General features: G+C 34.5%; 1 protein-coding gene across 4 annotated transcripts in view; it reads left to right on the forward strand.

Moving 5' to 3' along the window:
- LOC115963825 (eIF-2-alpha kinase GCN2) overlaps positions 1 to 27,052 on the forward strand; it is a 37,688-nt gene extending 10,636 nt beyond the window's left edge. For 3 of the 4 annotated variants that reach the window (XM_031083001.1, XM_031083003.1, XM_031083004.1), the window contains 20 exons: positions 853 to 964; positions 1,991 to 2,045; positions 2,316 to 2,485; positions 3,313 to 3,497; positions 7,154 to 7,302; positions 7,431 to 7,680; positions 10,130 to 10,409; positions 10,531 to 10,624; positions 13,252 to 13,332; positions 13,480 to 13,536; positions 16,035 to 16,166; positions 16,249 to 16,332; positions 17,447 to 17,555; positions 17,630 to 17,766; positions 21,987 to 22,094; positions 22,398 to 22,483; positions 22,603 to 22,705; positions 22,784 to 22,906; positions 26,392 to 26,544; positions 26,693 to 27,052. In XM_031083001.1, the coding sequence (XP_030938861.1) occupies positions 853 to 964; positions 1,991 to 2,045; positions 2,316 to 2,485; positions 3,313 to 3,497; positions 7,154 to 7,302; positions 7,431 to 7,680; positions 10,130 to 10,409; positions 10,531 to 10,624; positions 13,252 to 13,332; positions 13,480 to 13,536; positions 16,035 to 16,166; positions 16,249 to 16,332; positions 17,447 to 17,555; positions 17,630 to 17,766; positions 21,987 to 22,094; positions 22,398 to 22,483; positions 22,603 to 22,705; positions 22,784 to 22,906; positions 26,392 to 26,502 (2,426 nt within the window). In that variant the 3' untranslated portion in view covers positions 26,503 to 26,544; positions 26,693 to 27,052. Of the gene's footprint in view, positions 1 to 852; positions 965 to 1,990; positions 2,046 to 2,315; positions 2,486 to 3,312; positions 3,498 to 7,153; positions 7,303 to 7,430; positions 7,681 to 10,129; positions 10,410 to 10,530; positions 10,625 to 13,251; positions 13,333 to 13,479; positions 13,537 to 16,034; positions 16,167 to 16,248; positions 16,333 to 17,446; positions 17,556 to 17,629; positions 17,767 to 21,986; positions 22,095 to 22,397; positions 22,484 to 22,602; positions 22,706 to 22,783; positions 22,907 to 26,391; positions 26,642 to 26,692 lie in introns of those variants that run through there. The other variant, XM_031083002.1, reaches the window with a different exon arrangement.
- Positions 27,053 to 27,273: the final 221 nt, after the last annotated feature.

Raw genomic sequence — 27,273 nt, forward strand, 5'->3', positions numbered from 1 at the left:
TGCAGAAATTTGAACCGGGCTCTAATAAGTTTATTATGAGACCTTATGGATGCTGATGTTAGAAACCCCAGTCATCTGATGATGACCTCTGGATTGTTTTAATGCATTAGGATTTGATTGGTTGCTCTGATACCTAGTTGATTTCTGAAGTATGGGATATCAAGATGAGAGAGGGAGGGAGAGAGAGAGTTTCACAAGAATGTTGTAAGACTAACCATGCTATATGACACTAAAATGTTGGGCCACTGAGAAACATGCTCATAAAATAATTGTAGTTGAAATGAAAATGTTAAGATGAATAAGTGGAAATATAGGGAAAGATAGGATATGAATAAAGAATTTTGATTAAAGATAGGGTAGTTCCATTGATGAAAAAATGGGGGAGAGACACTAGTATTGTTTGGACATGTGCAAAATAGAGCGATTAATGCACCAATGAGGAAGAGTGATTTAATTCAAGTTGAGGGAACGAAAAGAGGGAGAGGAAGACCTAAAATAACATCAGTAAAAGTAGTAAAAAAAAAAATGCTAATTAAGGAGGTGAAAGTATGATGATAAGAAAGAATGATAGAGAAGAATACATGTGAATGATGTCAATTAGTCTGTGGAGTATCGATAATTGACTCCATAGTTTTAAGAATGAGACTTTGTTGTTGTTGCTTCTGCTAATTACTTTTTGATAAATTCCTTGTTTAAAGGATTATTTTCCATCAAACCTCAATTATATTGTTTTCCTTTTGGAATATGTTTTTGAAGATCTTAAGAGTATTCCTGTTTGTTAGTTGGGTAGATTTTTTTCCCTTTTATTATTGGTATTGGGTACACTCAGAATAATCACTTTGCAAAAAACAGGTCATGGAGGTTTTGGCCATGTTGTGCTGTGCAAAAATAAACTAGATGGAAGACAATATGCTGTGAAAAAAATTCGCCTCAAGGACAAAAGCCTGCCTGACCGAATTTTGAGGTAACCCCTCTCTAAGATGTGCTTTTGAATTATAATAATTGAAGTGCAATCCATGACTCAACATTGTCCATTTTGTTTTTATGTTTTTTTTAATAGAATTTTAACTGTGAAGAGTTTTTGATTTTGTTTGCATTATTATCCATTGTAAAAAAAATGTTGGCTTCCTTAAGTATATGTCATTTAAAACTTGACACAGCTTGGGGTTCTAGTAAATAAGGTGCTTTGGTTGTGATTGCTGGGGTAATTTTGTGTCTGGGAGTCAAATTTTTAAGGATGCAAAGTGGACATCACAGGCCCTGCGAAAAGTGCATTTTTCATAGTCAGCTGCATGTATGCTATATAACCATTAATCTTTGGCTCACTAGAATCCTATTATGAACTCATGGGTTGCTTGCATTTTCTTCTTCAAAGTGGGGGTTTATGTCTGAATTAGATATAGTGCTAAAAAAGAAAATTTAGGAATTGGGAATGTTCATGAATATGTGGAGCCTCAGAGATACTGTGTTCTGCATGGATATTTGACTCATTTTAAAGTGTTCATGTTATGTTGGTGTAGCCAAAATGTTAACTATCTTGTGTATTTATTTGTCTTTATGTTATATAATCTATTTCCTTTTTCCTATCTTGCTTGTTTGCCTATTGGTGTCATTCTACCAATTCCCCAAGATGCCATGCACATCTTTTATCAACATTTTAATTTGTTTCATTCCAAGTTTTTTATTTTTTTTATTTTTATTTTTTTATCCTGTGTGAAGGATCAAGTTGGATTAATCATGTTTTTTTCCCTGTTTTTTTCTTGGATTCCACATAATTTCTAGCCTTCCTATATGTACAACTTTGAATATGGTTGAAATTGTTCTACTGTCTAATTTTTTTGTAATACAATAGTTTTTGTGAAAATTAGTGAAAAGGCTGGTTATGTGTTCTTTTTATTTTTATCACTTTTTTGTATGATTTTACTTGAAAATCGTCTTTCCCCAACACTATTTAAATTTTTTGACACATTAACTATGGTGAGGTACTTAGGGAAGTAGCCACTCTTTCTCGTTTGCAGCATCAACATGTTGTCCGGTACTATCAGGTAAGAACTTTCTTCATTCTTGGTTTCTTTTCACTCACTTTTGGATCTTTCTATAAATTATTTTTGTTCTTTCTTTACCATGAAATCGTTTTTCAGATTTAATAAATTGTATAATTCGGTGGGATGCTTGTATTTTCTGTACTAAAATACACTGCTTCAAGAAGTAACATCCTTTAGATTTCAAAATTTTTGTTATAGAAATTAAAGAGATTCTGTTGCTCGCAAGCTTTTGTGCTTATAAGATGGTTTTAATAATCATAAAACTTCCAGGCATGGTTTGAAACAGGAGTTGCTAGTTCTTATGGTGACACTACTGGGGATTCAATGACTGCAGCAAGCTCCACTTTCAGCTACTTAGGCACAAACTCAGTTGATGCTGTTGGGCAGGAGAACAAGATTGAATCAACCTTTTTATATATTCAAATGGAGTATTGCCCTCGGTAAAGCATTTAATTTTATTTTCTATCCCAATTCTTTCCATAGAATCACACTTTCATGAAATATAGTCATTTGATTATTCTACTATTTTTCAGTTGTCAATCATCATTGTTGAAGTGCATAATTTATGTAAGGTTTATCTTGAGTTTGTTTGTATGAACTTAGTTTTACAAAATAAGTAGTGTAAAAGTATAGGTGTAACTAGGAAAAGTGATACTTTAAAAGCTGTACATAAGTTGGCTGTGAAAATAATCTGGGGTTTTAAGCTAAAACAAACCTAACCTAATTTTTTTTTTTTTTTTTCCAATTTTTATTTTGAAGAATTGCTTTATTAGAAAAAAAAATTATGTTCAAGATGATGAACACTAAGAGCCAAAAAATTACAAAGCAAAGCTAAGAGAATTGTGAAACTCTAAAACAGAGGCACAATAAGTAAAACCCCAAGCTCAAGACCATTCAAACAAGGTGTGCATCAAAGAGGATTTCAACTGATCAATGGATCTCTCCATATTCTGAAACTTGCAAGAGTTGTGCTCCTTCTACACCAACCATGCCGAACATGATGGCAGTAAATTCTAAACTGCTGAGGAGTGCTTTCCAAACCAATTCCTCCACTCAAATAATAGCAATTTTGCATCTTTAGTCAAAAGGAAATTATTTTCTTGAATGTATTTACTACGTTTGAGCTTCAAATGCATGCTTTTATTTTTGTTCTTTAATTTTAACTCCATTTATCTTTGCAATTAGATATCCTTTTTTATATTTCCTTTTAGTTGTGTTCTGGTGCCATGTTTTACTCTTTTGTTATCTTTCCTTGTTGTGGTTTAAGGACGCTTCGCCAAGTTTTTGAGTCATATAGTCATTTTGACAAAGAATTAGCATGGCATTTGTTTCGTCAAATTGTGGAAGGCTTGGCCCACATACATGGGCAAGGAATCATCCATCGGGACTTAACCCCGAATAACATATTCTTTGATGCCCGCAATGATATCAAAATTGGGGATTTTGGTCTTGGTAAGTTTTGGATTTTATAATTTGATTTTTTTGTTCTCTCTCTCTCTCTCTATACACACACACACACACACACACACATATATATATCGAAATATAAAATTTAAGGGTGCTTGTTAATTCTCAAGTATAATATAACGCACCAAAGGTAGTTTATTGGCTTTCATCCTTATTTGACTAATATTGCTATTGTAAGGAGAACACACGTAAAAATGTGTTTGAGAGCTACTTAATGTTGAAGGCTACTATTTGAAGGCAACTATTTTGTGCATGGCCTAAAAAAACCAAATTTATTTTTTTCCGAAATAATTAAAGATTCCAACTCTCAATCTTGCACAATTCCAGCTGTTAGAAAGAGAAAGTATGCTATGTTGTAATCTTTTAGAAAGATACCATTGTTGAGGTATCTCTTTTTCAGACTCTTCTAGAAGATACTATTGGTGAAGTGTCCTTACTAGTTTTCACTATCAGAATATTTTGTCATATTTCGCAAATGCTTCTTATATGTATAGGGAATGGATTGGGTGAAGGTTGAGCGTAGAAATTAGTTCCTTGTTTTCATGTTACTCTTCTTATTTGCATTACCATATTTTCATTAAAGTGGTATTTGAGCAAATAATTTGAATTTCCTTATCACTTCTTTCTTTTTTCATATTTCATTTTATTTCCTTAATTCTCATTCTACTTTATTTTGGGTTGAATTGGGATGAACGATTTGTTGAGTGATGTTGGAAGGTGTATGAAGAGGTCGAAGAGAACTGCTGTCTTCATCACCATCGTTGCCATTGAAGCTTGATGGTTTGTTGCTCCCTAATATTCAGGATGTTTATCTTTGGTTGGAGTTTTTTTGTGAGGATTTCTGGTGGAGTTTTGGAGGTTCATAGTGGTTTTCAGTCATTTTGATATTTCTAACACTGTCATGTTGGTTGTTGATTTTTTGTATTTTTTTTTTTTGGGCATTTTCAATGTTTGCATGTTTTTCCGGTCTTCAGTGACCTATGTCTATGCTAACGTGATGGTTTTCTTAAGTTCTTTAGTTCTTGGTGCACATTGTTCCGGGATAGCACTCACTTGTTTGGGTGTTTGGCTGTTGTTTGTGCTTGGGCTCAACTTATTTGGGCTCATTGTTTTGTGATCGAGCTAAGGGTTTTAGATCAAAGACCCAAACCCTATCTCGGCCCAAAACCAAGACCCAACTTCAACCCAATTTTAAACTGTGTCAACCTAGATCCAAGGTCCAAAACCCAATTTCAACTCAAAACCAACTCAGTTCAATCTAATCCAAGTCATTCACCCTCAAGTCGGCTTGATTTGATTGATTTTGGTCGGCATGCACCAAATATGTCAAGTTCAGTAGTTTTTTAGCTAATACAGAGCATTTTCTAGTTGGTTCACCCATTTTTCAGCCAGTATAGAGAATTTTTTATGCGCATCTACAAAGTCTATTTGGGCATGTTTACAATGCATTTGCTCTAGATTTGTCTCTTTCTTGTATGACAAATGCAAATAGTATTTCAGTCTTGAGCAAGGTTGTCAAAGTTTGGTAGAGTATTACTCTCAAGTTATGGCCTTTATGGGTGTTCTTGAGGTAGGGGGTGTCTATGGGTCGGGCTAGGTTGGATTACCCACCAACCTGCCCCTCGACCCAACTATATTGGGTCCTAGTAATCCAAACCTGTGACCAACTGATGGAACACAGGTTATTCATCATCAAGCCATCAGACTTTCGATGGTTGGATCAGTCGAAACCGCTGTCCTCGTTGATGGTAGCATATGGCAGAGATCTTGAGATTTCCATCTAATTTGGTGGAGATCTCATCAAATCGGCGAAGATCTCACTAGATTTGATAGAGTTATTGTCAGATATGGTGAGATCTTTGTTACATCCAGCAAGATCTTCATTGGATCTAGAAAAATTTGAAAAGTGAAGAAAGGTGGCCAGGTGGAGAGTGACTAACAATGGCTAGGAATGGCAGAGGGTCACACGGGTTGGTCAGAGCCAGTTTTTTGGATGGCGCCTGCCACTTGAACCAATGTTTATCAGGTTCAACGATCTCCCTTGTCATCAACCGACACATTGCTTGGATTGGCAGATTTCAGTTCAGATGGCCCTGAGTCAAGCACATTTATCAGGTTAGTCTAGGTGGATAGCCCTAACTTGTGGAGAGGAATTGTTGTGAGCCTTGACTTTGAGCTGGGGGAGTGGGCTTATCTCAAGCTACTGCCATTCTAACAACTTTTAATATGTGTTTGAGGGAACAAGAAGCTCTGCAATTTTATGGGATGTTTGCAAATTGTGGAACTTTGTAGGTAAGGTTACCTACTGGTTGGATTTGCCAACACATTCATGTGTCTCAACTGAAGAAGAAGCTGGGACAGGTGGTTCATCTCGTGGTGAACTTGCCCAAGCTCAATGATGAGGATGTAATGGCTTTGGAAACCAATTGATTGTAGACTTTTGTTGGGTTAAGTTTGGTCAGAATATTGTACAAGAAGCATTGGTAGAGTGGCATGAGCTTCTAGAAGAGGATGCAATTTGGGGGTTGTATGAGGATCTGCAATGTCAATTCTCTTGGATGAATCTTGAGGATAAGGTTCGCCTCCCCGCCCCCCAGGGGGGGGGGAATGCATGACCAAGAAGACACTTTACATGATTGTGCATGACTGCATGGACATTCACATGGTGGTTTTTTAGATTAGTTGGTTAATTATTTGATTAGGATTATCAAACTAAGAATTCTCATAGTTTAGGAGTTGATTAGAGTGATAAGTTGTTTGTTAGGAGTGACGATGTTCTTATCTCGTAAATTGTAGAATAGGATAGTGCTGACTGGCTACTTAGGCAAGTATTTCATTGTAAAGATATAAGAGGAATTTCAGCTTGATTATCTCTTCCTCTTTTTCTAGGAGAACCGTTGGACTATCTCGAATTTGACTAATATTTGTAATTTTCTCCCACCTCAATTTGATGGAGCCAAGTTCTATCAGGTTTGTGAGGCTTTTTAATTACTTGCAGATTTTGGAGGAATAAACAAATACTTCAAAGCCATTACTGCTATATACAATGTTCAAGTGCGTATTCTCTTTGGGTGATTGCCTAAATATTTAGTATACTTTTTTTGGCTGCTCTTTTGCCCTACAATTTTAGTTCATTTTTGAACTTTCATGTTTTGAGATCTTATAAACCACTTAGGGTCTGTTTAGATACCGTTTATTTTGCTGAAAATACTATAGCAAAATAATTTTTAAATGTGTGAATAGTGTTGTGAGACCCATTTTCACTGGAATGCACTGAAATGCGCTTCTCAATGAAAAAAAAAAAAAGAAGAAGCATGAAACGCTGGAAAACGCAAACGCATTCAATATAATCAGCACCCAAACGGGTACTTAGTCACTTTAAGCCTAATGTTCAAAGCCTTTTCAAAACAGTCAAGGCATCCAGATTTTGGCCTCTGGGCCTAGCAGTTATAATATACAAGACTAAACTAAAAATTATGTTGTTATCTTTATGTATTTGAAGTTACTTAGAAAAAAAATATATATATGTAAAGGGCATGAAATCATATGATGGCATTTGATAAATGGCTGCTTCTGTTAATTTTCTTGATAAACAATTACAAAATGGTGTCCTATAATTTGTTCTTATATCTTTGCTTCAGCCAAGTTTTTGAAGTTGGAGCAGTTGGATCAAGATCCAGGCTTTCCTTCAGATACGGCTGGAGTTTCAATTGATGGTACTGGTCAAGTTGGTACCTATTTTTACACTGCACCAGAAATTGAGCAGGGATGGCCTAAGATTGATGAAAAGGTGAATGTTGTGCTGCTACTGTGATTTTTTTTTCCCTAAAAAAAAATCTGCTCCTGCAGCTATGAAGTCTTATAACTTGTCTTCTCAACTTTTTATCATGCAAATTTTTGGGTCATCTTGGATTACAGGCTGATATGTACAGCTTAGGAATTGTGTTCTTTGAGCTTTGGCACCCATTTGGGACAGCAATGGAGAGAAACGTTGTTCTCAATGATTTGAAGCAGAAAGGACAATTTCCTCCAGCTTGGGTTACTGAATTTCCTGACCAGGCATCCTTGTTGCAGCGCTTAATGTCTCCTAGTCCGTCTGATCGTCCCTCTGCCACTGAACTTCTACAGCATGCATTTCCTCCAAGGATGGAATCTGAGTTGTTGGATAGTAAGTAATTAAGATAATTGTATTTAATACATCAATGTTTTAAATTCTCAGTTCTTATAACTTAGCATAAAAACTAAAAAAAGAAAAAACTGTGTTTGTGAATTTTTGTTTTTGAATATTTTGATAACTATTCATCAACTTAAATTTTCAGTGTGATTAAAGAAATCTACTCATAAGATGAAAAGTATCAAATGAAATTATGATAGGTTATCCAGTTGCATTAGTGAAAGTATGTATATAGATATATATATGCATAAGCACACACAAATAAGTAAATATATATATATATATTTTTTTTAATGAGTAAAAAATTTTATTGAATGTGTCAAGTGGGAAGGCCAGTATCTCATGACTGTTCAGAGACAGTCTTTTCTATTGGAAAGTCCTCAAATGATGCACACTCATTTTTCTTGTGTGTTTGGAAGTTCGGAGTGAGGGAGAGTAGAGGGTAAGGGAGGGGAAGGAAAGAAGAGGAGAGGGGATGATTTAAAAATATAGTAGGGGGAATCCCACAGATATCCCTCCCCTTTGTTTGGATGTTTTAAAAATTAAGGAGGGGGGGGGGGAGGAGGAAAATCATCATATAAATTGACACCATAATTACAAAATTGATGAGTGATCATTTTTTAATTTAAGTGGAATCCCTCCCCCTCCAAATTCCCCCAATTTGGGGAAAAAATTAGGGGTTTGGAGGGGTAAGATACCCCTGCCAAATTCATTAAACCCTCCCCATCCCCTCTCCTCACCTCCATCCAAACCCACTCTTATATTGACAAATTACAAAACTTTATTAAAGAAAAGCCCTATACACAAGGAGTGTGCTAAGGGTACAACACAATTAAGCTCTCAAGTTACAATGATCAATCAAGTCTAAAAGAGAAATAAAAGAATATGATCCCAAAGCTAGCTTAATCACATATTAAGCGTCATAACTTTGGCCCTTTTTCAATTTGGTTCCTCAAGTTTTTTTTCCATCCCTGAACTTCCAGACCATGTTCAATGGGGTCTTTTTGTTTAGTTCCATCAATTGGGTTGTCGTTAAGTCTCCTAAAACAACATTTTTGAATTTTTCTTTGATTTTATCCGTAATTATTTTCTTTTCTCCTCCACCACCCCCTCCACTGCCTTTCACTGCCGCTGCCTTTATCCCTTCTGCTTTTGCTGGCTGCTGCTTCCTTTTTCCTTGCCACTATTGCCTAAATCCAGCCACACCTTTGTTGGCAACATCACCCAAAACCTGACTTTATGCTCTTCAAAATTTAATCAAAACCCACTGAGAGCCTAACCACCATGAACAAATGCAAAACCAAGAGAGAAATAAAATAAAATAAAAAGGAGATGGGATAGGGTAATTGTGATAGGGATGTAGATCAAATTTAACCCCTTCCCTTGGAATGAGTCTATTAAAAGGGGTTGGGTTTGATAAGAGAAAATGGTGCCTGTTTGTGCATTGATGAATACTGAACAATAAGCAATCTCAGATTTAATTTAATAACAGAACTGAGAGCTCTAAGAGATTTTTTGTCACACTAAAGATGGGGAAGGGGGATCAGAGTGTGTGTGGGTGAGAGAGAGAGAGAGAGAGAGAGAGAGAAAAGAAGAAGAAGAAGAAGAGAAAAAATGTAAAAAAAATTTAACTGTAAAATTGGGAAAAAAAACTGTGACTTTTTGGGAGCTTAATGGCAGCTTAGTTGACAGAAATGGGCTTAAGGGCCACATTAAACCTAGTTAAAAGTTTAGGGCCATAATTGAAGAAAATTGAACTTTAGGGACCAAATAGAAAATGGATCAAAGTTAGGTGTGTAATATGTAATTTGCCCTTTTTTAATATATGTGTGTGTGTATTTCTTTCTTAATTAAAAAAAAAAAAAAAAAAAAAAATCCTATTTTCACATTTAGCTCACAGGTTACACTTTGACCCCACCCATTAGATAGGTACTCAAGGACTGTCTAGAATACCTCTATTGTTTCCATTCTTTTAGTGCTCAATTCTTTGTGATTTTGTGAATTCTTTTTCCTATCCAGGGTGGTTTTTCTTCTTCCTTGTCATGTATCATATTCTTTTTCTCTGTTCATCTGATACTGATGTTTTTATAGATAATTCTGAATGATTTAAACCTGGCCCTGGCAAATCTTGTCACATATTAGTAATTATTTTCATATTTACTTCCTTCCTAAACAAATGAGAAGTGCTACATCCATAACATTTTCACAATACTTAACACAACAAATCATAGGTGGTAAGTTGTAATTGGTTCTAATTTGAATCCACCGCTTAAATTACTTTTTTGCCCCCCGTAATAGCCAATAACAACCTGCCACTTAGGATTTTTTGTGGACATAGCATTTCTCTAATCAAATAGAGTTCCATGTCTCTATTTCAGAGTTCTCTTTTTGATAGATAGCTCTTTGATTAGCTTAACTAACTGCATTCTGTCCATATGTTCAGATATTCTACGAACAATGCAAACTTCAGAGGACAGAAGTGTGTATGATAAAGTTGTCAATGCTATCTTTGATGAAGAGATGCTAAACGTGAAAGACCACCACCATCATGCTGGTGAAATGAGGTTGGCTGGAGATGACACCTCTATTCAGTACACAGATTTAGACACTGAGGTTCGTGATTGTGTTGTTGAGGTAACAAGGGAAATTTTCAGACAGCATTGTGCAAGGCATCTGGAAATAATACCCATGCGTTTGTTGGATGATTCTCCACAGTTCAATAGGTTCCTCACTTATCAAACTCCATGCAATCTTGTTTACAGTAGAATTTATCTATTTATCTCTCAGCACAATTTGTTTGTAAATGCTATAGTTGGCTAATTATTTTCGATATTTAACGGGAAGGAAAACTGTCAAACTGTTGACACATGGAGGAGATATGCTTGAACTTTGTCATGAGCTGCGTTTGCCTTTTGTTAGCTGGGTAATCTCCCACCAGGTATTTACTCACAGGGAGTTGTGATTGTTTTCTTTTCTGTCATTTTTACTAACTGACATGAAATTATTTGAGCAATGCTATGATGATTTGAGTGTTCATATTATGTCTTACATATATAATCTTTATTGTCTGGATAAACTCTCTCATTTTGCTATATTATGCTAAGGATATGCTGGTTTGGCATGACACCACCTGTGCATAGTTTTGTTCTTTAATTTTTAATTTTTTTCCTTTCTAGTTTTTACTCTCTCTTTTTTAAAGCATATCTGTAAAGTTTGTCTTATGGTAGATTTGTAAAACTTTCCCTTTAACATAATAGGTATTCTAGGACCATACACCGATCCTGATATATTTCTCCACTTAATCCACCCTGCTTTTATCTTGTAAGTCACATCCTCTTCTATCCCTCTATTCATATGATATATTGATCCAAGATAACAAAAGCTCCTACTTTGACATCTCTTAACATTCAAGTTCTACAATCCCTTGATGTTGACTCTACGTTTAGTTTACTCACTAAAATCATATCGTCTACAAAATGCGTACACCAAAGGACTTAATCTGTAATTGGTCTAGTAGATTCATACGTAACCTGTGTAAAATGATATGGAAATTAAGTTAATCCTTGATATGAACCATTATGATATGAAATTCACTTGTGATGCTTCTACTTGCCTTAGCTAGTTTTTTAAATATTCTTTTCTCCTACCTTTGTTCATGAACCTTAAATTTAGCCTCTCAGACTATCTTTATCCCTTCCTTATTTGCCACTATAATTTTCATAACCAACTCCATCTCTATATTTGTGTAGGTTTCTATTGCTCTCTTTCTTTAATCTAACTGCTACTTGAACCTCCACATTACTTGACCACGTCTCCTTCGTCAATAACCCACATCCTTTTGATTCTCTATGTACTTCTTTAGCCACTATTTTGATACAACTAGCCATTTCGGGCCCATCTTATCAAAACCTGATAGAGAAAGTGTCAAAGTGCTAATCTTATAAATCATAAGTGAATAAAGTGTAACATTTCTCTAAGCATATGATTTACAAATGCAACTGTTAACGGCAAAATTTAATGGAGGTTAACAAGATTGACCTTTGGTGGGTGAACTGAAACTTTTTAAATCTTAGATTGTCAAAAGCTTAGTCTACATTACTGGTAGTTAAAGTTTAATTATCACCCCCCCCCCCCTTCCTCTTCAAACAACCAAGCTTTAGTCCTAAAATTTTGGGGTCGGCTATGGTCTTTAACAGACTAATTGGCATATATTCTTTTTAGCCATTCTATCCTATCCAAAATCATACTCTGTCACCTCCTTATTGACATGTCCTTTTCAATACTTCTACTGATGTCTACTATTGTTATTTTTAAGTCTTCGTCTACCTTTTTTTATTCACTCCACTTAAATTAACTCACTCTTCTTGTTTATTTATCATTCTCCTATGCTCATGACCAAACCATCTCAAGTGAGTTTCCCTTCTTTTTTATCAAAAGGGTCCAACCAATTTTTTTAAGTGATTTTCTTCATTTTGAATCCTATTTTTCCTTCTATTTGTACTGATCCATCTTAATATGCTCATTTTAGCTATATTCATTTGGATGGAGCTTAACTATTCTTATAGAAATTTTATAAAATTTTCCTATTAATTTAATTGGTTTCCTACAATCACACAATACTCTTGATGAGATTCATCACTCGATCCACCTTGTTCTTGTCCTATGATTCACATCCTCCGTCCTTTTGAGTTATTGATGCAAGATATCTAAAGCACTCAATCTTTGGTACCTCTTGACCATCAAGTCTTACAACTCCTTCATCTTTGTTTCTATTTTTATTTAACTTTCATTTCATGTACTCTGTTTTAGTCCTACTTAGCGCAAAGCCTTTAGATTCTAAAGCATCTCTCCAAATTTAGAACTTGACATTAAATTTATATTTAGTTTCTTTTAATAAAACTATGTTATTTGCAAAAAGCATACACCAAGGGACTTTATCTTGAATTGATCTAGTGAGCTCATCGATAACCGATGCAAAGACATATAAGCTTTATTGCTAATCCTTGCTGCAAATACGTAGTGGTTGGATATTCACTTGGGGTGCCTCTAATTCTTGCCCCCTCCACACCAAAAAAAGGGAATATTAAGAAGTATTAGACTTAAGTTTCAGGTTCAAACATGGGGAGTGTTCTGGCCTAAACATGAGGGGAGAGTTGAAAAAAAGAGTTGACCATTATATGGATGCCTAAGCTGTTGAAACAATTAGTTATTAGAATCTGGAACATGTAAATCTAGGGAACTACTAAAATAATATATATATCAGCAGGATATGTAGGTGTCTTAGATTTTTTTAGGAGCAAAAGCATATGCCAAGCCCACCTATATTAGCTCACAATTAATCAGGAAATTATTGCACTTTAAAGTTATATTTAATGGCTTGTTTTTTATGTTGCTTTTCACTTTCTCAAGGTTTAGATCACTCACTCAATTATGAACGTCTTTCAGTTTTCAATTGTTGCTTTTTACAATGTCAATTGCTTTGACATTCATGCTTCTCTATTCATTGCTAAACATTAAAATTAAGTTCTATAGAAATAAAATGTGTTTCTACCGTCTATGCTGTAGAGATCTTCGTTCAAACGCTATGAAATATCGTATGTCTATAGAAGAGCAATTGGGCATTCATCACCGAATCGCTATCTTCAGGTGTGGATTACAATCATTGAAATTGTTATCGGGTTTGGTATCTTATTCCTTTTTATTTTTGGAAATGAATATATGGAATGATCTTAATGATTCTTTTGTGTTATATATAAGTTGAAGTCCTCTTTATACTGTATTTGTTGTCAACAGGGTGATTTTGACATTATTGGAGGTGCATCTGCATTGACAGAGGCTGAGGTTATCAAGGTGCTTCACTCTTCCGTTATACCATGCTCCCCCATGCTGCACCCCCCTCTCCTCCCCATCCCCTTCTTTTGGAAATCAAAGTAATGGAAGCATTTTGTAATTTCAATTATTAATAATTAGTTTAGTTTCTTTTCAAAGGTATGAAAAAGGGTAGAGGGAGATCTTAAATGACATTGGTAGAAGCAGTAAAAAAGAAAAAGTTAATTAATGGGGGAGAAGAGAGTAAGTTTTTAGATATGATAGAATGTGGAGAAAAATATATGTGGCCAACTTTGATTAGTCTGTTGATGATCCATAACCACTGAAAGTTCTTGAACTAGGGTTTTATTGTCATTCTTGTTGATGTAGTTAAGTAGCTTAGTTTTTTTGTCTGTTTTCTTTAGAGAGCTTTTGGATGCATTTTGCTGATTGCTTATTTTCTGAATGTACTGTAGAAAAGGAGGTTGGAAAGATTTTTTTTTTTTAATGGTGCCCATCAAAATAATCTCAAAAGGCCCTAAAAGCTGGATTTTTTTGGGCTTGCCAAATGCACATTGATATTCTTTTGTTCCTTAAAAAATTCTTAAACATTGTGATCCTTGAGTTTTGCTTTCATGTATTACTTGAAGCCTTCAGTGGCTAGTCACTTTGAAACATAATAAGGGCATCATTGCTTTCTTTATGGGCTACTCTCAATAACAACTTTTCAAAAAAAAAAACGCAGGCATGATTATTAAAATGATGAGAGTTCTTAAGGTGTAATGAATGTATACAAAATTTCTCCTAAAGATTGGAAGCAAAATACAGTTGCTCAACAGAATCTAGAAAAGAAGAAAGATGGATGCAACCCAAAGCAAGCATCCAGCTGATATTGTAAACTAGTGTAGAGAGCTCCATTCATACACCATTTACTATATATGTTTAATTGATGAATTTTAAGATTAAAAGCTAAATTTAGTGTGAAACTTTTTCTGCAGTTAATTTAGCATTTACTTCCTCACTCCTTTATTTTCAATAAATATTTTTGGTCATCAAAAAGGATATTAAATTAGTATACGATAAAGATTGTGCATGTACGTAAGTGCATGTTTACATATATTAATTAAGACTTCGTATATTTGTTGTGGTCTCAGTAAATGTAGAATTGTCAGCGGGCAAGGGGTTGGGAGACTCAAAAATACCAAAGATCCACCACTACAGTTTCCATTTCAGTTTGAAAAAATCTAATTTGAATAAGATCTTTGCTGATATAATTAAAGCCTTTGTAGTTGATTTTGATATGATGGGTTGCAAAAAAGAATGGAAAATCAGTTGTATTTTTTTGGGTAACAGAAATTTTATTAATTAAAAATTTACTAAGAATTCATAGGGAAAATAAACTATGTATAGTAGCTATAAAACTAACACTAAGTTGATCGAAAGTACAATGCATGTAGTATTTTTCTTATCAATATGAGACCACATTCTAAAAAATTTCATTGAAAATTTAATATCATTATTATCTGTTCATAACCTTCTATTAAGAGTTTTATAACCTTTTAAATAGCACTACTAGGCTGTAAATATTTTTTTCCATTAAAAAAAGTAGCTTCTGTTCCAAAGTAAAAAGATACGACATACTTAATTTTTCATGTAACCTTCTTTTCCCCCCAATTGGCAGTATACGTTAGCTTCCCTAAACAAATCACTGTCAACACCTGACAATTTTGGACATGGTTGACTAGTCCCTACATTTTCCCTTTCATTATATATATATATATATATATATATAAAAGATAATATGGAGTAGAAAGGAAAGGAGCTCCCAAGAATTAAAAGCAAGATAAAGGATCTAAAATATCTAGAAAAACATCTATTTGTGTTGCCAGAAACAGATGTCTAATGAGACTACAATCTCAAAATTGAAGTTTCAGCCCTTTTGAGAAAACTTGACCTCTCAAATTGCACCTCCTATCCTTGTTAGAGTAAGAGGATGAGGTGATGAGTTTAAGACTCACTATGTGTGTATGTGTATTTGTATGTGTAAATTACTATAAAAAAAATAGAATCCATCCCTCAAAAGTTCTCATGTTTTTCAAACCATATTGTCCATATAAGACAAAAATGCAAACAAACTGACATGGTATTAGAGCCTTGGTTTGAAAAATAGATCTTTAGTTTGAATCCTAGGAAACCCCATTTGGTTATTTCTTATGTTCTTCATGTGCAATGCTCACATTTGGTTATTCAGCATGCTTGCACATAAGGGAGGGAGGGTGTCAGTATGAGGTTGAAAGACAGTTAAGCCCACTTCCTGTCAGCTTAAGCATTTGAAAGTGATGGTTTACTACAACTATCATTGATTGACACATGGCTTATGTTGACATGAATCTGGGAATCACGCCTAAGAAGCAAAGGTCACTAGTTTGAAACTCCCCTTCCCCTTATGGGTTAGAATTCACCATCAAAAACATTTCTTTGTGCCCATAGTGAAACTGTATATGGTGTGTATTACTTTATAATCGTGGCTTATTTTGCAGGTGACAATGGACATTGCAACTCGTTTTTTTAATCCAGATTCATGTGATATTCATCTAAATCATGGGGACCTTCTGGATGCAATTTGGTCTTGGACAGGGGTAAAGGCAGAGCATAGACAGAAAGTAGCAGAGGTATGTCATTAACATACTTGTAACTTAGCTTCATTGAGTATGAGAAGTATGACCTGACAATTGATTCTGTTTCTGAATGAAGCTTCTTTCTATGATGGGTTCTCTGCGTCCTCAATCCTCTGAACGGAAATCAAAATGGGTGGTCATAAGGCGTCAGCTTTTGCAGGTTTTTGGAAAATGATTTAGGAAAAAAAAAAAAGCTATACATATGGTTTCCTGCATCAATTATTTTCTTGGAGTTATTTACCAAGATGTGTAGTCCACATTTTATTTTGTAGTGATTTTTATTATATGTCATGCATTTTAGAAAAATGTAGCATTTGTAGGTTGCCTGATCTGTTCTCTGTAATCTTTTATCTTTGTATTTAATAATGCTCTTCTTTTTTCTTTTGATGAAATTGTTTATCGCTTTGGAAACTAGGGAATCGTGAGTAAATGATTTAGTAATATGAATATTAACTGAGGTTAAAATTGTTTGGTATATGGTTATGTTTTCTTGAGTTTGATGTCATGCAGTTGACCACTGGAGTATGGCTATCCCTTAAATTTATGAACATTGAAGTCAAGTGGATATATGTGCTAGACTTTCTATGTTGTAGCTAGAACTTTCATGCTATCAACCATTGGGCTTGCTAAGGTTGCTTATGTAGACCCATCAGTCCAAATGTGCTGTACATAACTACTCCACACTTAATAGTATCTGCTCTCTACAACATATAATTGTCAATTCTTTTCTTTTTTTTTCCCAAAATACGGTTTAGTTTTTTTTAAATTCCTTGTTCATTTTTATCTGCTGTCCTAACATATGCCACAGAGCCTATTAATTCTTTTCCAAATAATCTTAGTATTTCCGAACCACCAAAATTCTTCTTTGCATTGTTTTCTTTCCCTAAAAGATCTTCATGAATCGTGACTATATTCTGATTTTAATTAATTTGGCAAGAGAGAAATAACTAGTATTTTGAAGACTCTAAAAGGACAGTAGGTGACTTAAAACTATTCTTCTTTAAAACACTATTGGATTGGATGTCAATCTTAGGAAGTCGTATTACTTCGGTTTATGATTTGATGGATGCTTGTAATTTGTGTATTTGATTGTTTTGGTCCCCAGTTGTATACTTGGGTGAATCCTTTTCATGATTTGAATAAAATGTCCATTACTTATAAAAAATAATAATAATAATAATCTTGTGAAGGGAATGTCATGAACATTTATATAGCCAATATAATATGGTTAAGGTGCATCTTATTTATTCTTCTTAAATTTCATTCTCTTACAGGAACTCACTCTAGCAGAAGCTGTTGTAAACAGGTTGCAAACTGTTAATTTAAGGTTCTGTGGAGCTGCAGATCAGGCACTTGCTAGATTGAGGGGAGCCTTGCCAGCTGGTAGAATGCTATTGTTAATTTTCATATAAATCATATGATAGAATATATGCTTATCAGCTACAATACTAATGCAGATAAACTTACACGCAAGGCACTTGATGAGTTGTCAGATCTCTTTACCTACTTGAGAGTTTGGAGGGTTGCAAAACATGTTTATATTGATGCATTGATGCCACCAACTGAGAGTTACCATAGAGATTTGTTCTTTCAGGTATCATTTCTCTGGTTTTTATTATTTTTATTATTTTCCTTTAGGAGTAAGCATATCAGTAATTAAATGCCACCCTTAACTCAGTAATTGCTAGCCTAGTGAGAATGTGAAATTTCACCATTCCAAATGATATTGCCCAGTCTACATCACTTGTAAAAATTAGTTGGGATCAGCCATGTGCTGGTTTTTGTTCTATGGTCTCTGAATCTTAGCTTTGCAGAACCCTATGTGCGACCATCCAAGTTATCCTTGTTCTTTCTCTTAATTCATCCATTTTCTTTAATCTTGACAAATTCCATTTATCCTTCTTAACATCAAAATATATTTCTCAACCTGTTTTTTTTTTTTTTTTTTTTTTTTTAATTTTTTTTTATAAGAAAGATGTATATATAAAAAGCTACCTTAGCAGTCCAAAAAATTACAAGGAAAAAGAAAGAACAAAAAAGAACTTAATTTCAAACAGAGAGAGAAGCAATGAACAAGGATAGGGAATCACTAGATGTGAGTCTCCAAGCTCGAGACCAGTCAACCTGATTATACCCAACTAAACTCAGCTAAACCTTTAGTGGGCTTGACTATATATCCTTTTACACCACTTGGCCCTATCCGGAACCTTGTAACCAATTATCTCTCTTAAAATAATTTATTTCAATGTAACTTCTACCTACATTATTTTTGTCCTCTTTTTTGCTCTTAGTGCTTATTCATATTGAAATGATCACTCTTCCGCACTGATACATACATAGGCCTTAGTTGCACATTGACGTAGGAAAAATTGTGCGTATTTGTCTGCGTGTGCTTATGGTGTGTTTAGGGTTTAGAGAATTTGTGGATTATGGTTTAGAATTGTTGAAGAAATGGTTATGGGGTTGTGCTAGGAATTAAAAGATGGTTTGATGAGTTATTTGATGGCTATTTGGTAGGAGAAAGTATGTGGGATTTAGGGTTTTGATAGGTTAAAGAAAAGGGCTTGATATGGGCTTGATATGGAGTTGGTAGGAAAAAGGGCTTGATAGGAAGAAGAAAAAGAAATAATTTTATGGTGTTTTGGGTTGTATGAATAGTACCCTTGAACAAAGCCATAAGAAAGACTCAAAGTAAAGAGAGAAGAGAAAGGGAGGAAAGAACACACAAAAACCAACATGTCTCAATACTAAAAAACAGTCAATATTATATCAATTTACTCCATCTCTCCTTGAGTATCATAAGAATAAATATGTAAGGACTTTTTCCTGTACTAGTAGTATTTGGACTCCTAGTTTGAATAAACTAAAAACCTAATAAAAGACTAATTTGTACTCAAAAAAATAAAACCTATAATACTTTGGATTTCCTAGAAAATTATATTGACTAAACTATCAAAATACCTGTAATTCGCAGGAATTGCAGAAATTACAATTTTGCCCAATTAGCCATACCTAATAAATAAAAACCCAAATAAAAAAAAATATTTTTACCCTAGGGAACATGTAATAGACCTTTAAAAACACATAACATTCACTTCAATTGGACTTCAATTGTCAAAATAAATCTTGAATATATGAATTTGTAAAATAGTAATAAGTCAATATTCCATGACTGTATCACACATACCAGACTATCTTAAAAAATTCTCTCTCATTTTATCTTCAATTAATGTCTGTCCCACCTTCTTACAAATAGCTTTACTCCTTATCATGTCTTTCCTATCGTTGCCACATACATTTTTACATCTTCATCTCTTACACTCAATTTATGGATTATTGTTTATCCAACATGTTGAACCATAAAGCATAATTGGTCTTTTGTGCAGTTCTATGAATGTTTTCCTTTGGCTTTGTTGGTATTCACATAGTAATTCTCTCTTCTTCACCCACCTTACCCTAATTCTATAAGAAACATCCTTCTCAGTCTCTTTATCTTTATTTATAATCAAGCCAAAAAATAATCACTCTTTGGTATCTCTTGATCATCTAATGTGATCTTTTAATTTCTATTGCTGGTTTGACTAAATGAACATTCTATATTACTCGGTCTTAGTTGTCATCAACATAAACCTCCTAGCTTGTAATGTGCATTACAATTCTAACATATAATTAGGGGAAATTACACTTTGTACTCAACTTTTAGAATGCACAATTAGCACCCTATAAACTATAACCCATGTTACACTTTGCACACACCGCCATCAATTCTACCGTTATCTTGGATAACATCACGTGAAAAGACCCAATTGCTCCTCTTCTCAATCCCTTAAAAACAAAGGAGAAATTATTGGTTACCACCTTAAACTATACTTTCAATTACACTTTACACCCTAAATTTTGGTTTTCCATCCAAGATAATGGCAAAATTAACGGTGAGGTGCAAAGTGTAACATGGGTCATAGTTTAGGGTGCTAACCGTGCTTTTTGAAATTTTAGGATGCAAAATGTAATTTGGGTCATAGTTTAGGTGGTAAAGTGTAATTACCCGTTATAATTAATAGCATCAATCAATACAATATCATCTAGTAATAACGTGTACCAATAGACATCATCCTAGACATTTGTGTGAACTCATCTATAACTAAAGAGTATAAATAAGAACTTTACTTAATCCTTACAATTCAATTGAATTTCAGGCACCATCATCTCCTTTCTTGACCGCATCTTAACCACCATTTTCCAAATTTCACTATATGGCTCATAAGTTTTACACCTTGATAATTGGTACCACTTTAGATATTCCCTTTATTTTTTTATAAATGGATTTTTATCTACAATGAGCAATAACTTAAATGGCACTTCCTCCTGCCATAACTTAAACCCATTGGATGTTGTGTAACTTAACAATAAGAGAAGATTCCTTTTGTCTACTCTATAAGCATCTTAGATATTAAATCTTATTTAAAAAAGCCCAATCAACTACTACAAGGCTAAATCATTTGAACATTTCCTAACTAAAATAGAAATAACATAAAAATATACAACTTTCTCTATCATCTTTTGCATTGTATCCTTTAGCTCACAATAACAACAAAATCTTTATGAATTATTGATCCAAGATATCAAATGCTCTCGCTCTTTGGTATCTCTTGACCACCAAGTCTTGTTTCCCCTTCATCTTTGTTTCTACTTTTTGATGAGTAATGTAAGAAATTTAAATTAGAAAAAACCAACCAATTACACTGGAAGTGAACTAGAGTGGCACAAATCAAGCCCAGATTACAATGATCAATAAGATCGGAGAGAGAAAAACAAGTATAAAAAGGCAAAACTACACTCTAATCATGGAGAGTACAAAAAAAGAAATATTTAATGTCAAGAATAGACCATTCACAATCCTCTAAACATCTAGCATTCCGCTCTTGCCATCTTTGTTTCTACTTTTACTAAACATACATTTCATTTAATCTGTTTTAGTCCTACTTTATAGAAAGCCTTGGTTTTCAAAAAAAAAAATAATAATTTGAAAGCCCTTAGATTCTAAAGCATCTTGCCAAATTTCTGATTTGACATTAACTCCATGTCTAGATTCGGCCACAAGAACTATATGATCTGCAAAAATCATACACCTAGGGACTTCCTCTTAAATCAATTAAGTGAGCTCATCCATCACTAGTGCAAAGAGTTATGGAATGTTGATCCTTGATGCATTCCTATAGTGATAAGGAACCCACTTGTGATGCCTCCACTTGTTCTCACACTAGTTACCACTCAATCATACATATTCTTAATCAACTTAATATACTTCAAAAGAACTCCTTTCTTTTCCAAAACCCACTCTCTATGGATCCTATCATGTGCTTTCTCTAGGTCAATAAAAGGCATATGAAGATCTTTATAGGCCTCCATATTTTACCATTAGTTATATAAGTTAGAAAATAGCTTCCATGGTAAAACACCCTGGCATAAAAACCAAGTTGATTCTCCGATATTGTTGTTTTGTGTCATAACCAGTTAACCTACACATTTAAACATTTACTCAAATATGTTGGGTTCCATGTTTATGAATGAAATGTTTACACTTTCTTACCCTTCTAAAATATTCTACTAAAAAGAGGTAGTACTTGGTGCACAAGACTCCCACTTTTGCAGGGTTTGAGAGAGGTGCTTAGTGCATGACCATTTGCTTTGGGTGGAAGGCATTTGCCATCACACCAAGGATTGATCTCTCAAAATTTCCTACCAAGTGTTGATAAATATTTGAATCTGTTTTTGTTAATAGGAATTTAACCATGTTGCAATTTTCTTGCCTAGGTATATTTAATAAAGGAGAACAATCCTGGATCACTTATAGAAGGTGCATTGCTTGCTGTCGGTGGTCGCTATGACTATCTGCTTCACCAAATGTGGGGTCATGAATATGTAAGTTATTACCATTAATTTCTTTTGCCTACTTTATATTTTTTCCATTTACTTCCTCTGTTCTACTGTTGGTCCCTTTATTGTAATTTTTTTTATTCCATGACTCTTGTATGTATGCATAAGCACATGGCTTCACAAAAAATAATGCAAAGAAACAAATAAAACTGTGTGTGTAATGTGCTTTTGGACACCCATTGTAGATCTACCTATTATATAGTATCCATCATTGAATTATTTTAGGCTTAATACTATATCAGCCTTTTACCTTTGCTTTTCTCTTTTCTTCTCTTTTTTTTTCCCCAGAAAACAAGTCCGCCAGGTGCTGTTGGGACTAGCATCGCATTAGAGACAATAATTCAGCATTCTTCTGTAGATTTTAAACCAATTAGGTACAATGTCCTCTTCATCTCTTTCTTTTAGTCTGTTAATTTTCCACTAACCCTAAAGTTTTTGGTCATCATTTTTCAATCTAAGTTGTTTCCACACTTGTCTATACTTACATTAGCAGAAGTGAAGCTAGCACCAGTATTCTTGTTTGTTCAAGGGGAGGAGGTGGTCTGTTGGTAGAGCGTATGGAACTTGTCGCTGAATTATGGGAAGAGAACATCAAGGTTTGAGATTAAACTTCTAAGCAAAGTAGGCTATTGTACTAAGTTGCTTTCTGCTCACTGGTTGATCATGTATATTAGGCTGAATTTGTCCCCACACCTGATCCAAGCCTTACAGAGCAGTATGAATATGCAAATGAGCATGATATAAAATGTATAGTCATCCTAACAGACACAGATGTGTCTCAAACGGGTTCTGTAAAGGTATTATTTCTACTGTCTGAAATTTCATTTCTGAATCTACTATTTTGCTTATACTATTTCCTGAAAGGAATATATATATATATATATATATAAAACAGGGCAGCATGTCAATTTAGTTAATGAATATTGTAACTTAAATTACATATGTGAACATCAAAATTTTCAACTTCCTAGAAATACCTAGATCGCTTGATCCTTCTCTATCTTGAGTGGCATGAACTGCAAACCTCCTCATTCAAGTGGCCATACGAAAAGGTAGCGTCCTTTGGTGTTAACGTCAACATCTCATGGCTCCTGTTATTCTCCTTTTTCTGTGGGTTCTAGGGGCTGCAAGTTAAGGGGTAAATTTGGGGTGACTGCAGGCTCAATTGGAATGGTGTTACAATTTATGAATATGAGCTCGATATATTGGGGAAAATATAGGGCTGAATATGAACTCATTATATTGGTAGAGTCCTTTGGTCCTTGAAATTTGCATTCATCAAAAGAGAACCTTCTACTGCTGAACAAGCTAATTATATCGCTGAATGATTGCCTTTTATAAAATCAACGACTTTTGTTTGAACAGAGAAAGCCTCATCAACGGTGTGGATTATGGGCTCATCGTGCTTATGACTCTCTTTTTTGTTGATAGGTAAGAAAAAATATATTCAAGACACTATAATATGCATGAAAAGATATTAGTCAAAAAGTACAAAAAGATGGTCATCACCATTTGGTGGAGAATTCCAGTCTTCAACACAAACTCTTTCAAAGGTTTCATCCTTCAATTCAACTGCACACCCCAACCGACCCTCCAATACACCTTGTGGTGCATGTTCTACTGGTCCAGTATTATGAAATGACTTTTGATCTTCTATGTCATCGTTCTCATCATTGAGACCACTTTCTGGTATGTCCAATTTGTTGCGGTTGCCTTCCAGAATCTCTGTATGGGCTCCCGCTAGTTCCTACTGCTGAAGAGCTTGTACAACTTACAACAAATCTTCAATCATAAGCCTCAACTCAACCATCTCTATCTATGGGTCTTGATTTCCTCTACCTGACAACTTCTGCCACAACCTACCATACTTTAAAAATGCAAGCTTTTTCTTAGATCTGAATTTCGCAGCTTATATTTAGGATCTTTTGATGTGATGCCACTTGATGTAATGAGTAAAATTTAGGTCTGGTATAGAAGAAAGGATTGAGAAGAAATTCTAGCAAGAAACAAGATTAAAGCAAAGAAAAAGATAATAGAATTAAATCAGAACAATTAAATCAATTTCAAGGCTCAAAGAGCTCAAGAAATATTCAAATTTAAAATTTTATGAAATAAATAAGAAAAGACTGCCTAAAACAATTCAAAAGAGGCTATTTATTTAGATTTTAGTGACCCTAGAATCCTAAGCTCCTAACCCTTCATCTTGCATATAACAATTAATCCTAATCATCCAACTTCAATAAAAGTCACATTCTAGTCACATGACCTTTTAAAATACTCAAGACTTAATAATAAATAAAACATGACATAGAAATAAAAGACAAATGGACTAATGGGCATTTTTGTTTTCCTTTTGGGCTTAAATTTTTCTACATCACAATTGCTAGGAAAATATACATAAGAATTATATTTTTTGACGAATACTGCATATTTAGAGGGGAGAGGAGGAGGAGGAGAAAAAAAAATCTAAAAGAAAAAAGCCTGAACAAGGAACAGCAGCTTTTGTTGTCTGACTGAAAAAAATTTGTCACTTCGTGTACTGGTTCTATAAGCCATAGCTTGATCCTCTTTGCTGCATCTGCACAGGTTCAAATGTCAGGTGGTGATAGATCTTAACAAAAACATAGCTAAGAGGTGGGACCATTCTTAAGGATGGCTGCGTGGGGTTCAACCAAAAAATGACTTGTTTCTCACTAGGGCCATTTTTTCTGGATTCATTACTTTGTGATTATCATTGTATATCATTTGGGTTATGTATACTTAATGAGAAGTGTTTATACCTTGCAACTTCATAAGAAACAAGAGAACTTTGTTCCAACAAAGATTAAAATCTTGCATGGAGCTAACTTGTCCAAAAGTCTCCAGAATGAGTGACACCTTTCTCCCTTAACACCAACTTCAACTCCTACATCTGTAAGGACACAGCCACATCATGAATTTGATCCTCTTGGTCCTTGGCACAACTGTTAGTACTTAGTAGCAGCACCGTACACTTCCAGAATTTAATCAGTTTTAAACCGCTACTATATCCTTTTCATTGAAATCTGAAACTCAGTAATAATAATTATCAGAGTTCTTCACTTGATTCTGTTGGTAAGATAAGTAGAGCCTAAACTTCAGGGCAACATCAACTATTTTTTAGGGGAAACAATGAAGACACGTTGACATTGAATCTGGGAGTTTCTATATAGACCCTTCTCTCCCCAAATGTTCATAGTTCTCCTTAAGGCCTACTCCAGTAATTGAACCTTCCTATTAGAGCATTAGCATCTGGAATTCTAAAAAATTTGCATTTTTACATTCTAAAAAGTTACTTTATTTATTTTACAATACCATTTTACAACTAACCCAACATTCCAATTCTTATACTTCATATCAAAACCAACACTATTTATTTATTTTTTCTTTTTTCTCTCTCTTTCTCTATGACTTTTTTTCTCTCTTCCTCTCCATCTATCTCTCTCTCTCTATTCTCTTCGTGAAACCCAGCAACCATTGCACATCACAACTACAAACACATAGCACAACACAGCCACATACCCAAAACCAAAAGAACCAAAATCTGAAATAAAAAACTCAAAAGAACCAAAAGAAATATTTTGCATAAACCCATCAGTCCACCACCATCAAACATCCACCACCACCACTGCCAATTATCCACCACCATCACCAAATTGCAAATACCCACCGCCACCAATACCCAGAACCAAAACACCCACCACCAAACACCCAACAAATACAGCAAATACCCACAAGATAGAGAGGTGATTATCTGAGTGATAGAGGAGAGAGAGGCGAGTCTGACGGCAAACCCAGGCCACTGTCTTCGCCGCTACCAAGTCGTCGCCCTCCTCCTCAAAGTTGCCGCTGGCTACCAGAGAGAGACTAAAAGAGAGAGAAGAGATCTGTGTGTGTTGGCTTGGTTGAGAGAGAGAGAGAGAAGAAAAATACGAAAAAGGAAGAGAGAGACTATAAAAAGCGTTATTTTATTTTTCCCATCTTGCTACAGTGAGTCCTAAATTTAGGACGTTACTGTAGTTGAGTTGTAAATTTTTTTACAGCTAGCCTCCCGGCTAATGCATGTATTTTGTGGTTTGATGCTAAAATATAGCAAATGGAGTTCAGCTCATGACCTTGGTGCTTGATTCGAGTTAATTTTTAGTTTTCTTGGTCATTAATATATTTCGCATTTTTTTCACATTAAGTGGCTTCTTGTTAGTAAACATACACACATAATTGTATCCTCTGATGATGTATTAACTGCTTATTTTTCCATCTTTAGGTCCGTCATCTTGAGCTCAAGAAGGAGAAGAAAATTCAGAGAGAAAACCTAGTCAGGTTTTTACTGGAGGCGATGACAACACAATTTAGAAACCCCTCAATTTGGAACTAGGCATATCTTCCTCGATGACAACACAATTTAGAAACCCCTCAGGTTCATAAAATCATGATGCTTGGCTTTGTTCTTGTCTAATACCTTGGAGAAGCATTATAATTATAATAATATACTTCTGAACTGATATTGGCAGTTGTCTTATTGAGGTGTATAATCAATTACCCTATTGTTACAATAATGGTCACAGGTTATGGTCCTTTCTCTGGTAGCCCCTTTCATTTCACGAGAGCCAGACTTTCAACAGGAATCATCAGTCATATTCCTGAAAGGGCATTCGAGAAGTTTTGCATGTTTACATTTTACTTTTCTTTTTCCTGAAGACTCTTGAGATTTCTTTTGCTTCATAGTTAATTCCACATTTTAATGGTGTAAATCTGTAAATATTTGAAACATGAACTAGTGGAATAGAATTAGCAACTGATGAGTTAGGGCTATCAATTTCTTTCCCCCCTTTTATTTTATTTTATTTCTTCTTTCTCAGTTTTGTGCAAGTAGATATGTATATAACTAATATTCACACCAATCAATAGAAATGTCTCCCTTATTTTGCCTGAAATCAGATCTTCATTCTGTAATGTACCTTATATTGGTTGCAATCTTCAGAATGATACCACATAGTTTAACCTTTTGCGCCATCTGCAGCTTTTTCTTATCTTACTTTGCTGATACAAGATTTTGACATGGTTATAGAGCAACGATACAGGCTCATGTACGATTACAATTCTTATAAAACTGGGGATTTTTTTTCCCTGATAGTTCCTACTTCCT

Source organism: Quercus lobata, chromosome 10 (genome assembly GCF_001633185.2).
Source record: "Quercus lobata isolate SW786 chromosome 10, ValleyOak3.0 Primary Assembly, whole genome shotgun sequence".
In the NCBI taxonomy this organism is placed as follows: Eukaryota; Viridiplantae; Streptophyta; class Magnoliopsida; order Fagales; family Fagaceae; genus Quercus; species Quercus lobata.